Raw genomic sequence first — 13,505 nt, forward strand, 5'->3', positions numbered from 1 at the left:
ACTAGCAAACTTAGTAGAGTCTGAAGGATCGGTACGGAGACGCCTGTACTTATCTTTCAAATGCTATGAAGTTTAGGAAAAATATCACCTCTTTCTTATTCTGCCATGTGATTTTATTCTATCATTGATGATTGAACCATTCTATCCTAATTCTCTCGCAAATGGCAAAAACGCATAATACATCTACCGACGGACAAGGTCCAGAGCCCCCGGTGGCAACTATGGCCAGGGGTAGAGGTCGAGGCCGAGATCGCATTAGAGGCCGAGGTAGAGGCAGAGGTAGAGCTTAGTATAGAGCTCGAGCAGCAGCACCTGTTGTAGAACCTCAGGTGGATCTTCAGGAGGAGATTCCAATTTAGACTGTACCTATTGGACCAGTTCAGGTTCCGGAAGGATTCATAGCTACTCTAGTGCTTCAGGACGCTCTAGTTCGTTTGGTGAGTTTTATGGAGGGCGTGGCCCAAAATGGTACATTTCCAGTGGCACCAGCTATCTCACAGGCGGGGGAGGAGCACAAACTCCCACTACTCCCGCTACGGAACAGATGGCCCCCCAGTATCAGGCTCCAGCAGCCCCGCCAGTTGGGGTAGTTCTGCCAGTTGTTGCGACGCAGGTCGATGATAGGCCCGCCATGTCTTCTGAGGCTTTATTGAGGTTGGACAAGTTTACTAAGCTCTTTCCAGTTCACTTCAGTGGTACAACTTCTGAGGACCCATAGGATTATTTTGACCGCTGCCATGAGGTATTGTGGAACATGGGTATAATTGAGACCAATGGGGTTGATTTTGCTGTATTTCAGATGACGGATTCTGCCAAGAGGTGATGGAGAGATTATATATTAACCAGACTAGTTGGATCGCCTGCATTGACCTGGGAGCAGTTCTTAGGACTATTTATAGAGAAGTTCCTCCCTATCACATTGAGAGAGGATTACTGCAGGCAATTTGAGCGTCTACAGCAGGGCAGTATGACTGTTACTCAGTATGAGGCCCGTTTTGTGGATTTAGCCCGGCATGCTCTCCTTTTACTACATACTGAGGGAGAGAGAGTGAGGAGGTTTATTGATGGACTCACTCACCCTATCAAGCTTCAGATGGCCAAGGAGACCGGAAGTGAGATTTCCTTTCAGGCGGCTGCTAATGTTGCTAGGAGGATCGAGATAGTTCTTGCACATGAGAGATGGCAGGGGTCCGATAAGAGGCCTCATCAGTTCGGATGGTTCAGTGGTGCCTCGTCTGGAGGCAAGGGTAATTTTGGTAGGGGTCATCCTCCCAGACCATTTCATTCAGCACTTCAGGCATCTCACGGTGCTTCAGAGAGTCACGGTCCTATTATGCCTTACTCTGGCAGCCAGCATTAAGTGCACATTCAGCTCCTATCAGCGCACATTTACTCCAGAGTCACTACAGCAGTTATCCGGCCTGTTCGGGTCAGCTTCAGCAGCCACACCAGCAGGATGGGTGTTATGAGTGCGGGAACATTTGTCACATCAGGAGGTATTGCCCTAGGTTGTCGAGTAACATATCTCGGCAGGATTCTCGTGCCATCATACCGGTACCGGTTGCTTCACCGCCTGCTCAGCCAGCTAGAGGCAGGGGTCAGGCAGCTAGAGGTGAAGGTCGCGCCATTAGAGGTGGAGGTCAGGCAGTTAGAGGTAGAGGCTAGCCAGTTAGAGGCCGTCCCAGAGACGCAGTTCAGAGTGGTGGGGTTCAGCCCCGATTTTATGCTTGTCCAGCTAGGCCTGAGGCCGAGTTATCTGATGCCGTGATCATATGTATTATTCCAGTTTTCCATAGAGATGCTTCAGTTCTATTTGATCCATGATCTACTTATTCCTATGTGTCCTCCTATTTGGCTTCATATTTGGTTGTGCCTCGTGATTCTCTGAGTGCTTCTGTGTATGTGTCCACACCGATGGGAGATTCTATTGTCATAAATCATGTCTATCATTCATCTGTGGTTACTATAGGGAGTCTTGAGACTAGCGTGGATCTTCTACTTCTTGACATGGTAGATTTTGATGTTATCTTGGGTATGGATTGGTTGTCACCTTATCATGCAATATTGGATTGTCACGCCAAAACGGTGATAGTAGCCATACCAGGTTTACCTCACTAGAGTGGAAAGGGACTCTTGGCCATTCTATCAGCAAGGTTATCTCTTATGTGAAAGCTCAGCGTATGATCGATAAGGGTTGTCTAGCTTATTTGGCTTATATTCGCGATCCCATCGCAGAAGTTCCTTCTATGGATTCAGTTCCAGTTGTCCATGAATTTCTAAATGTATTTCCTACAGATCTATCGGGGATGCCACACGACAGAGATATTGACTTCTGTATCGATTTGGCTTCGAGCACCCAGCCCATTTCTATTCCACCATACCTTATGGCCCCGCTAAAGTTGAAGGAATTAAAAGAACAATTACAAGAACTACTTGATAAGGGCTTCATTAGACCTAGTGTCTTGCCCTGGGGTGCGCCCGTGTTGTTCGTGAAGAAGAAAGATGTGTCGATGAGAATGTGTATAGATTATCGGCAGTTAAACAAGGTCACTATCAAGAACTAGTATCCGTTGCCAAGAATTGATGACTTATTCAATCAGCTTCAGGGTGCCAAGGTGTTTTCAAAGATCGATTTGAGGTCTGGTTACCATCAGTTGAAGATTAGGGCATCTGATGTCCCTAAGATAGCTTTTCAGACTCGGTATGGGCATTACGAATTCCTAGTGATATCATTTGGGCTGACAAATGCCCCAGCGACATTTATAGATTTGATGAACCAGGTATTCAAGCCCTATTTGGATTCGTTTGTGGTGGTATTCATTGATAATATCTTGATTTACTCCAGCAGTCGAGATGAACATGAGCATCATCTTTGGATTGTGATTCAGACTTTAAAGAATAACCAGTTATATTCCAAATTTTCAAAATACGAATTTTGGTTGGACTCAGTTGCCTTTTTGGGGCATGTTGTATCGGCAGAAGGCATAAAAGTGGATCCTAAGAAGATTGAGGCAGTTCAGAATTGGCCTAGACCTACTTCAGCTACAGAGCTCCGGAGTTTCCTGGGTCTGGCAGGTTATTATCGTCGGTTTGTGGAGGGATTTTCATCTATAGCATCTCCATTGACCAAATTAACCCAGAAGGGTGCCCCATTCAGATGGTCAGACGAGTGTGAGTTGAGCTTTCAGAAGCTCAAGACTGCTTTGACTACGACGCCAGTATTGGTATTACCCACAGGTTCAAGATCTTATACGGTGTATTGTGATACATCTCGCATTAGGCTTGGTGCAGTATTGATGCAGGATGGCAGGGTGATTGCATATGTGTCGCGGCAGTTGAAAGTTCACGAGAAGAATTATCATGTTCATGACTTAGAATTGGCAGTCATTGTTCACGCACTGAAGATTTTGAGGCATTACCTTTACGGTGTCTCATGTGAGATATTTACTGATCATCATAGCCTTCAGTATCTATTCAAACAAAAAGATCTCAATTTGAGGCAGAGAAGATGGTTGGAGCTGTTGAAAGACTATGATATCACCATTTTGTATCACCCCGGAAAGGCTAATGTGGTGGCCGATACTTTGAGTAGGAAGGTTGTGAGTATGAGTAGCCTTGCGTATATTTCGATTGGTGAGAAACTGTTAGCTGCAGATGTTCAGACTTTGGCTAATCAGTTCGTGAGATTAGATGTTTCAGAACCCAGTCGGGTTCTAGCTTGCATAGTCGCTCGGTCTTCTTTATATAAGTGTATCAGAGAGCGACAATATGATGATCCTAATTTACTTGTCCTTAAGGACACGGTAGGGCACGGTGGTGCCAAACAGGTTGTTGTGGGTAAAGATGGAGTTCTGTGGATGCAGGGTCATATTTGTGTACCTAATGTGGATGGGTTTCGTGAATTAATTCTTGAAGAAACCCACAGTTCCCGGTATTTTATTCATCCAGGTGCCGCCAAAATGTATCAAAATTTGCGGCAACATTATTGGTGGAGGAGAATGAAAAAGGATATAGTGCCATATGTAGATCGGTGTCTAAATTGTCAACAAGTCAAGTATGAGCTTCAGAGACCTGGTGGTTTGCTTCAGAAGTTAGAAATTCTTGAGTGGAAGTGGGAGAGTATCACTATGGATTTTGTTGTTGGGCTCCCACGGACTCAGAGAAAATTCGACACAGTTTGGGTCATTGTGGACAGGTTGACCAAGTCAGCACATTTCATTCCAGTAGCAGTTACCTATTCTTCAGAACGGTTAGCGGAGATTTACCTCCGCGAGATTGTCCGCCTTCACGGTGTGCCCGTGTCTATCATTTCTGATCGAGGTACGCAGTTCACTTCGCAATTCTGGAGGGTTGTACAACGTGAGTTAGGGATGCGAGTTGAGTTGAGTACATCATTTCATCCTTAGACAGACATACAGTCAGAGCGCACTATTCAAATATTGGAAGATATGCTTCGCGCTTATGTTATAGACTTTGGAGGTTCTTGGGATCAGTTCTTGCCACTTGCGGAGTTTGCATATAATAACAGCTATCAGTCTAGCATTTAGATGACTCCATATGAAGCATTATACGGGAGATGGTGTTGTTTGCCCGTTGGCTGGTTTGAACTCGGAGAGGCTCGGTTGTTGGGTACCGATTTGGTACAGGATGCCTTGGATAAGGTCAAAATTATTCAGGATCGACTTCGCACAGCTCGGTCTAGGCAAAAGAGTTATGCCGACCGTAAATTTTGTGATATTGTATTCATGGTTGGAGAAAGAGTATTGCTCCGGGTTTCACCTATGAAAGGTATAATGAGGTTCGGAAAGAAGGGCAAGTTGAGCCCTAGATATATAGGACCCTTCAAAATTTTTGAAAGGGTAGGCGAAATAGCCTACAGGCTTGCATTACCGCCTAGTTTATCAGCGGTTCATCCGGTGTTCCATGTGTCTATGCTCCGAAAATATCATGGTGATCCGTCCCATGTGTTAGATTTCAGCTCAGTCTAATTGGACAAGGAATTGACTTATGAAGAGGAGCCGGTAGCTATTCTAGCCCGGCAGGTCCGGCAGGTCCAACAGTTGAGGACTAAGAGTTATCCTTCAGTTCGGGTGCAATGGAGAGGTCAATCAATTAAGACAACTACCTAGGAGTATGAGTCGGACATGCGGAGTAAATATCCATACCTTTTCACCAGCTCAGGTACTTTTCTAATTCCGTTCGAGGACGAACGTTTGTTTTAGAGGTGGAGAATGTGATGACCCAAAAGGTCATCTTTAAATTTAATAATTATTTCTGTGTTCTGAAACCTCAAATAGAACTATTCATCATTTCTCGACTTACGTGCGCAGTCCGTATAATTTTTCGAAAATTTTTTATGTGAAAAATGGATTAAAATGTGAAATAGAATTTTAAAACTCAAGTGAGTTGACTTTAGTCAACACTTTGAGCAAACGGACCCGGATCAGTATTTTGATAGTGTTGGTAGGTCTGTATCGTGATTTGGGACTTGGGCATATGCCCGAAATTTAAATTTGAGGTCCCTAGCTTGAGTTATCGCCATTTATTGGAAATTTGAAGTTTGAAAAGCTAAAGGTTTCCAAAGTTTGACCACGGATTTGACTTTATTGATATCAGACTCAGATTGAGATTCCAAAAATTGGAATAGCTCCATTATGTCATTTATGACTTGTGTGCCAAATCTGAAGTCATTCCAAATTCGTTTAATATGTTTTGGTACGAGTTTTGCAAATTGAAGAGTTTGAAACTCAAACGTCCGAATCGAGTTGTGAATTGCAATTTTGACGTTGTTTGACGTGATTTGATACCTCGAGTAAGTCCGTATTATGTTACGGGACTTGTTGGTATATTCGGACAGGGTTCTGAGTACCCCGAGTGTGATTCGGATCGAAATTGGATAAAAAATTGGACTTAAGCAAAATCTGGAATTTTGCTGCTTCTGGTGCCTTCGCTTCTGCGAAGCCTTGGCCGCAGAAGCCGCGCCGCAGAAGCATGAAGTCCATCGCAGAAGCAGAGGAGCTGGGCAAGAAGCCGCAGAAGCGGAAAGCTGGACGCCTCTGCGAGTCCGCAGAAGCTGACATTTCATTCGCAGAAGCGGAAAGCAGCGCACATGCGCATCTGTCATTGCAAAAGCGACGCTGCAGAAGAGAAAATTGACAGAAACATAAGGGATCGAAAATCAGTCATTTCGCCATTTTTGTTTGAGTTTTAAAACCTCGGGTTTTTAGCGATTTGAAGGAATTTTTCACGACTTCGGACTGGGTAAGTGTTCCTTATTATATATTGATAATATCTCATAAATCCATGTCTATATTCATCATTTATTTTGGATTTAGATGGAAGAAATTGGATTTTTTGTACAACTATTCAAAAAGAAAATTTAGGATTTGAAGGTCCATTTGACATCGGAATTCGATAATTTTTGTATGGTTGAACTTGTATCGGAACGGGTGTTCGAATTTCTTGAATTTTTTCGGGATTCGATACGTGGGTCCGGAAAATTAGTAAATTCATATGGAATCAATTCCTACGATTTGTATTGAGTATATTGAATTGTATATGACTAGATTTGAAGATTTCGGATACGAATTCGCTAGGCAAAGGTTTATTGAAATCTTGAATTTTGTTGCAAAGCGAGGTAAGTATCGTGGTTAACCTTGACTTGAGAGAATAGAACCCTTAAATTATTTGTTAAGTGAATTTCATGTGTAATGACGTATAGGCGAGGTGACGAGTGTCTATACGTCGTCAAATTAATTGTTTGCATAATTATTAAAAAATCATAAATTATTTTAAGACACGAATTAATTGTTATAATAATTGTTTCTCTCATATTCATTGTCAAATATTAATTCTTGAATTCATGCAATAATTGTTACGTACTTATTTGATTTATTTGTCTTAATTGCTACTTGACATTTAGCATATTAAATATGAAATTGCCTATTTTCTCCTTGATTTTTATAATTAATTGCTACTTGCCATTACTTGTTTCCTAAATAATTTATAAATATTGTGTGCCTTGTTGCCTAATAATTTCTTACTGAATGTGGTATTTATGGGAGTATTTTTATTATATTTAAGAGTTATTAAATTATATTATTGGAGCGGGTTGCACACCGCAACAGAAATAAAAAGGAATATATTGAGGGATCGGGTTGCACACCGCAATATATTATATTTTAAATTTATATTGTTGGAGCGAATTGCATGCCGCAACGAAAATTTATTGAAGAATTATATTTGTTGGAGCGGGTTGCACGCCGCAACGGAAATTGATTGAAATAATAATTGGTTATGACTGCCGAGTTGGCTTCAACTGTTGAAATGAGTTACCTGTTTTATTTCTATTATTATTGTTATTACTATTATTGCGTACAAGTTAATGTAAGTGGCATACCTTAGCCTCGTCAATACTTCGTCGAGGTTAGGCTCGGCACTTACATAGTACATGGGGTCGGTTGTACTCATACTACACTCTGCACTTCTTGTGCAGATTTTGGAGTTGGTCCCAGCGGCGTACCATAGACTTGCTCGGATTTCAGCTACCCAGAGGAGACTTGAGGTATAACTGCACAACGTCCGCAGTTCTAAAGTCCCCTTCTACTTTATTTTAACTGTGTGCTTTCTTTCAGACAGCTTTATTTTATTTAGAGCCTTGTTTGCATTATTCTAGTAGCTCGTGCACTTGTGACACCAGATTCGGGGATGTATTTGGATGGTTCATTTGTTATGGTCTTCCGCACTTTATTTCAGTAATGAACTACTGTTTAATTTAATTTGTTTTAAAAAAATGGTAAAAATTATTCTAACATTGGCTTGCCTAGCAAGTGAAATGTTAGGCACCATCACGATCCTGAAGGTGGGAATTTCGGGTCATGACAATACACCAAAGAAGAGAAAGATATGGAACAAGTGTACCGGGATTTCGGATGCCGCACTAAATTTGATATCACACTTCAGTTGATATTTGATGATATTGAAATATTGAATATTGATACCACACTTTACTTGAATACTTGATATTTGATAATTATAATTTTGTAGTGACTAAAGTAAATATTTGATGAAACTTAAAATAATAAGTAATTGAGAATTTAAGAGCAATAAGCAATATTATCAAGAGAGAATTGAGAGAGAATTAGAGTAGTAAGAGAGCAAATTGTGAGAAAAAATGAAGAAGAAGAGGGGCTATTTATAATTTTTAAAAGGTTAAAATTGTAATTTATCAATTATTAAGGGTGGAGGGCTATTTTCTTAAGGGATAGGCAAAAATGGCCAAATTTGTAAAAAAAATGGTTGTTGCCCAACTGTCATTTTTGTCTTTGACCGTTGGCAACGGTCAAAAAATTTTAAAATAAAAATAAAAAATTTTAACGGCAATCGGGCTGGATCGGGTTGTAGCCCAGTAAAAACCCTGTAGTGGGTAACCGGGCTAACTGGGTTCCGGGGCACTGGTTACCAAAATATGTTCGTTCCCGTCCGGCTCCCCCCAAACCCTCCCCAACCCGTCCCACCCCCTAGTGTACCGGGCTGACCCGAACTGACCGGGCTGTCATTGGGCTGGCTCGGCCCGATTAACATGTACAGTTGAAACATATTAAACCCTTTTGACGTGTCTCCCAATGGGTTGATGTCAGTATCCACCTCGGATAAAATATGCAACGTCATTTTTTTATTTTTTCTGTACTAAAACGTTTATATATATATATATATATATATATATATATATATAATGAACTCCTCGTTCCTCAATTTACCTTCTTGGCCCTCATTAGCAACAATACGAACGCCACCCTATTTGTTCTCTTCTTCACTCATTGATCCTCCCTGTGTAAATTGGATTTTGCTCCTCTATAATTGTTAGGCATCTTGAATTAGAAGAACAAAAGGTTTTTCGTTTCTCCTAGCATGGAAATACAAGACAATGGTTCGTTGGATAAAGCTAAAGAGAAGATCTTCCAAACTTTCTCAGAGTTTATGATTAGGTTTATTCCCAACTCTGCCTACCTTGAAAAACTTATGCTTTCTCATAGTTGTCCTTACATTTCCCTCTTCATTTAAATTTATTTTACAAGCAAACAAGAATTACTGTATTTCATTGTACACCCTTTAAAAAGTAAATATAGTTCGTTAATCAATAGATGGCCAAATAGAAATTTCTGTATAAAAAAATAACTGATATTTCTGGAGAATTTTCTTGAAGTTAAGCCATAGTTTTTTTTTCTTTTCCTTTTTACTGAGATTAAGAAAGTGGTTAAAAAGTTTGTGAAATGTATATTTTTTGTTGCTCCTAAATAATAGCCGACAAAATATATATTTTTTGTATCTATGTATGTTATACATATTTTATATACTTTTTGGCTAGCGGGATGTAATTATTTTTGGCCGACCAGCCAATTTTGTATTTTGTCCAAAAAAATTTCACATTTTTTTAAATAAAATTGCAAACGTTTTTTGCAAAATAAATTTTTTGTAACTTTTTAGGACAAGCACTAGTACTATTATGTTCATCAAAGTTTAGGCATATAGTAAGAATTCACCTAGTGTTGAAACTTTGGTTCCCATTGCTGATTATCGAGCTATTTCTGCTTTGTTGTGCAACTTAGGTTCGTTTTCTCTATTTCAGGATTACAAAAATTGATGAATTAGCGGAAGTGGGAAGTAGATTGCTAGTTGGTTTTCAGCAAGGACTCGGTAAGTGTTGTAGCATCCATTTGTGTGAATCTACTGTAAGAATACATAAATGCTCTTTAGTGAACCTTGCTTGTTTGCCTGCTTTTGTCAGAGTATATGCGACGTCCACCAATTGAAAAGAATTCCGGATTGGTTGAGCGCATTATTAGAGAGAATGAAACCAAGAGGCTTTCCTCCTACGTAGAAGCTGGATGTTTGAATGCTCATGACACTCTACAAAATATGTCCAAGTGTAAGTGTTTTACATATCTGGAATCTATACCTGCAGCCGAAAAAAGAAATAGTTAATGTGAAGGAATTATATGAGGTCGTTCATTTTCTCTCTTGTTTTTACAATGATTGAGTTTTTTTGCATTGATACATATTGTGTATACAGTCAAACCTCTCTATAACAACCATCCTCTATAACATCATTTCACTATCACGGCCAAATTTTCTTTGGAACCAATCTTTCATGTTATGTTATAAAATATGTTATCTATAGTAACACTTACTATGACTGCCAAAAATGTCATTTCTTTGTCGCTGTTATAGAGAGGTTTGACTGTACGTGCTACTTATGTATGATGATATTGTCATTTCTTTGTCGCTGAGGGAGTTTAGGTTGTATAATTCTGTTCCGCTAATAACCTTTCTATATAGTAGGCTATTGAAATATCTTGTTACTAATTTTTGATATATCTATAAATTAAAAAGAGGAGTGACAAATTGATCTTTTTTTGATTTTGATTTTTGTTGTTGTTGCTGCCTTCCCTTAATTTTCTTGTGTACATCTTGACCAGTCGAATATCTCCTTTTTGTTTCCAAATTTTTTACTAGATTTTTTGGTGTTATTTACCTTCATAACATGGATTGTGCTTCTGCACAGAAGTACATACATGCCATCTTGGACTTCAGGATCACGTAAACAAAGGTATTTCATGTGCCCTGAATTAATAATTTTTTGCATATCATCTTTAAGTATGTTAAGTGACACCTTCTTCATTGCCACACACCACACACGTCTATGTTGCACGCACTCTTCATTTTAGCCGCCTCACCCGTGTCGATACGACACTAGTACTGGTAAGGGTGGGGGATTCGTACCTGGTGTGGTCAATTTAGATCGGGTACTTTGACCACAATCCATGGACAAATTTGAGGAAAAATGAAAAATGAAAGATTGAATTTTAGTTGTCACCCGTATCGATACGACACTAGTACTGGTAAGGGTGGGGGATTCGTACCTGGTGTGGTCAATCTAGATCGGGTACTTTGACCACAATCCATGGACAAATTTAAGGAAAAATGAAAAATGAAAGATTGAATTTTAGTTGTTGCTTGTTAGTGCCTAGTGCCTACAACTTAAGAAATTCCCAAAATGAAAGATTGAATTATTGGCTTCACTCCACAACCTATAAATTTTCCACAGAATATTTCTCATAATTTAGGATATTTTTATTGATTTATTTTTAGAATTTTGAATTATTATTAGCTAAATCTCCGCACCCGTATCCGTACCTGGAACTGTATCCCCGAATCTTAAATGAAGGATCCGATCTCTAGATATGCCCCAGGATTTGATATCCCCTCCTAGTTTGAGCAACATAGACACACGTTGGTTCGAGTTAAGATTAACAACACCGTAGGGGTAAAAAGGTACAGTTTGAGCAACATAGACACACGTTGGTTCGAGTTAAGATTAACAATACCGTAGGGGTGAAAAGGTTAATTCAACTTAGAAAATTTAATTAAGTCTCTTGATCTGGAACACATATGGTGCAATGTACGATTTTATATCCAGAACTGTATATAAGAGTGTGAACAGAGTAACACTACTTGAATAACCAAGATGTGCTACATTCAGAATGAGTGTTAATTGAAGTTTTACTTGAGCTTATTCGACGCTACTATTGGTTTTTTCATTTAGCTTTGCCCTGCATAGTTGAATGTCCTACTTTTCGTTACAGCTTTTATGTTAAGTGAAACAGTTATCTGAATTTTTCAATTGGAGTTGGAGTTTAGATTACAAAATGCTCATATTTAATTGCAGCAAAATGTGTAGTTGATGAACTTGCCTGCCTTTTAAAGGACGCGGAAGCTGTAGTGCAAGTGATGAATTGTAGTTTGGCTCAAATGGGGGAAAGAAATGTTGACACTGGTACAGATTCGTTGGAAACCTCTAATTATGAAGTAAGTTCCTTTTTTCTTTAGCCACTTGCATGTTTGAGCTTTTAATATGTATTATTAAAACTAAACCACTAATCATTATTAGCTACCCCTTCACTTAGAACTGAATCACTAATCATTCTGTTGGGAAATACCTAAAAGTAGATATTGTTTCTCTATTCTGTTGTTTTATTTGGTTTACATGATGAATGTTTGAGACTTGATCAAGAGTATTCTATGAAATAGTTGTTAAAAAAAAGGTGGGATTACACATCAATAGTTTTCTTTATTCTGGAATGAACTTAAGAAAATAGAATGCAAGAAGTTGATATTGGAAATCCAGATAAATCCTTTCATTTTTTTTGTTGAAGAAGTTCCAATAAAGAAAAAGAAACTAAAATCAAGTTAACTTAGTCATATTACTGAGTTATGAAGTTCACATTATTACTTCTGCTATTCAGCCTATTCTTAGGATTACCATAACCAAATATCATTTTGCATTAGATTGCTAGAATATCACAGTACATGGCAGTGGTGTTTCTGAATATCTAAGTCAATCATGTTTTTTAGGCTGACGTAGAACCTTATATGTTTCCCTTATGACTGTTTAATTTTATTGATTTTTAATAATATGCCTATGTAGGAGGAAGGGCTGCCTGTTGATGTTTTGAAACATGAAGTCATTGATATCGCAACAATGATGGCAATATTATACGGCATGTTGAAACATGACTACACAATGCAGGTAATAATCCTTTTCCGTTCCAAGATATTCATGTTAATAGAGTTAGTTGCCTGTCTATGGTAGTGGATATATTCATACATGATCAGGACATTAGGTGGTTACTGACTTTAGCCAAGCATTTTGCCTGTAACAGGAAAAGATAGTTTCTTCGCTTAACCTTACTTCATCTTCTGGACAACTGGAAAGCTACTCCAGCATGTGGTCGTTGCGCCCTTACATAGACGATGAAATCATGCATAAAGCTTGGAAACTTGTAGGCCGCTAACTCTTTCTCTCTTCCTGTTTCTTATTTTGGTGAAAGATCCTCAAATATCTTTATCCATGTCGAATAAGCTTTACTATAGCATCGTTCTGGAAATTTGTTTGAAGCAATAGGAGACGCTGTTCGTCTGGTACTAAAGGGAAAATGACAGGAAAAGGAAATAGAACAGTAGGGATGGGGTGAAGAATATGTGAATCTTCTAGTATTGTTGTTTGTTAATTATTGGTTCAATGTTTATGACTGCCATTGCACTGAATCAACATTCAACACATTGACTTCTGTCTTCTTCTTCTTCGTCTTCTTTTTTTTTTTAATTTTTTTTTTATGGGAATCGTCCTGAATTTCTGTTTGATTTCTGTCTTTCGGAAGTCACATAGTGACTGTCTACTTTTCACTTAAAAATGTTGCCTTCTGTTCTTACTTCTTAGTATGTGATTGTGGAACATTCCTTCAAATATCATCAAACAGCTTTATCTGTATCAGACAAGATTTACTATAGCTTACTGCTATTAATCAAGCAATATATTCATCTTTCAATCCTTTTTTTGTCATTTAACATTTGTCATGTTTAAGTAAATGTAACAAAGATCTTCATTCCATTCTTCTCATGAAATCTTACAATTATTATATTCTCCATATTATGAATTTATGATG

General features: G+C 38.9%; 1 protein-coding gene across 2 annotated transcripts; it reads left to right on the forward strand.

Moving 5' to 3' along the window:
• Positions 1 to 8,767: 8,767 nt before the first annotated feature.
• On the forward strand, positions 8,768 to 13,130 carry LOC104114706 (uncharacterized). Of its 2 annotated transcripts, XM_009625217.4 has the most exons (7): positions 8,770 to 8,987; positions 9,629 to 9,696; positions 9,788 to 9,928; positions 10,568 to 10,609; positions 11,729 to 11,868; positions 12,488 to 12,589; positions 12,723 to 13,130. In XM_009625217.4, exons 1-7 carry the CDS (start codon positions 8,911 to 8,913, stop codon positions 12,852 to 12,854), a joined length of 702 nt encoding a protein of 233 aa, XP_009623512.1. In that variant the 5' UTR covers positions 8,770 to 8,910; the 3' UTR covers positions 12,855 to 13,130. The 2 variants fall into 2 exon arrangements, with proteins under 2 accessions (XP_018632684.1, XP_009623512.1); XM_018777168.3 differs by lacking the exon at positions 10,568 to 10,609 and having other exon boundaries at positions 8,768 to 8,987.
• The last annotated feature ends 375 nt before the right edge of the window (positions 13,131 to 13,505 follow it).

This window comes from Nicotiana tomentosiformis, chromosome 7 (assembly GCF_000390325.3).
Source record: "Nicotiana tomentosiformis chromosome 7, ASM39032v3, whole genome shotgun sequence".
In the NCBI taxonomy this organism is placed as follows: domain Eukaryota; kingdom Viridiplantae; phylum Streptophyta; class Magnoliopsida; order Solanales; family Solanaceae; genus Nicotiana; species Nicotiana tomentosiformis.

Excerpts from the sequence above, each read along its gene's own strand:
- LOC104114706 (XM_009625217.4), top strand. The coding sequence starts at position 8,911 with ATGGAAATACAAGACAATGGTTCGTTGGATAAAGCTAAAGAGAAGATC. Across the intron at positions 8,988-9,628 it reads TTCTCAGAGTTTATGATTAG|GATTACAAAAATTGATGAAT; the intron begins GTTTATTCCCAA and ends TCTCTATTTCAG. Across the intron at positions 9,697-9,787 it reads TGGTTTTCAGCAAGGACTCG|AGTATATGCGACGTCCACCA; the intron begins GTAAGTGTTGTA and ends TGCTTTTGTCAG.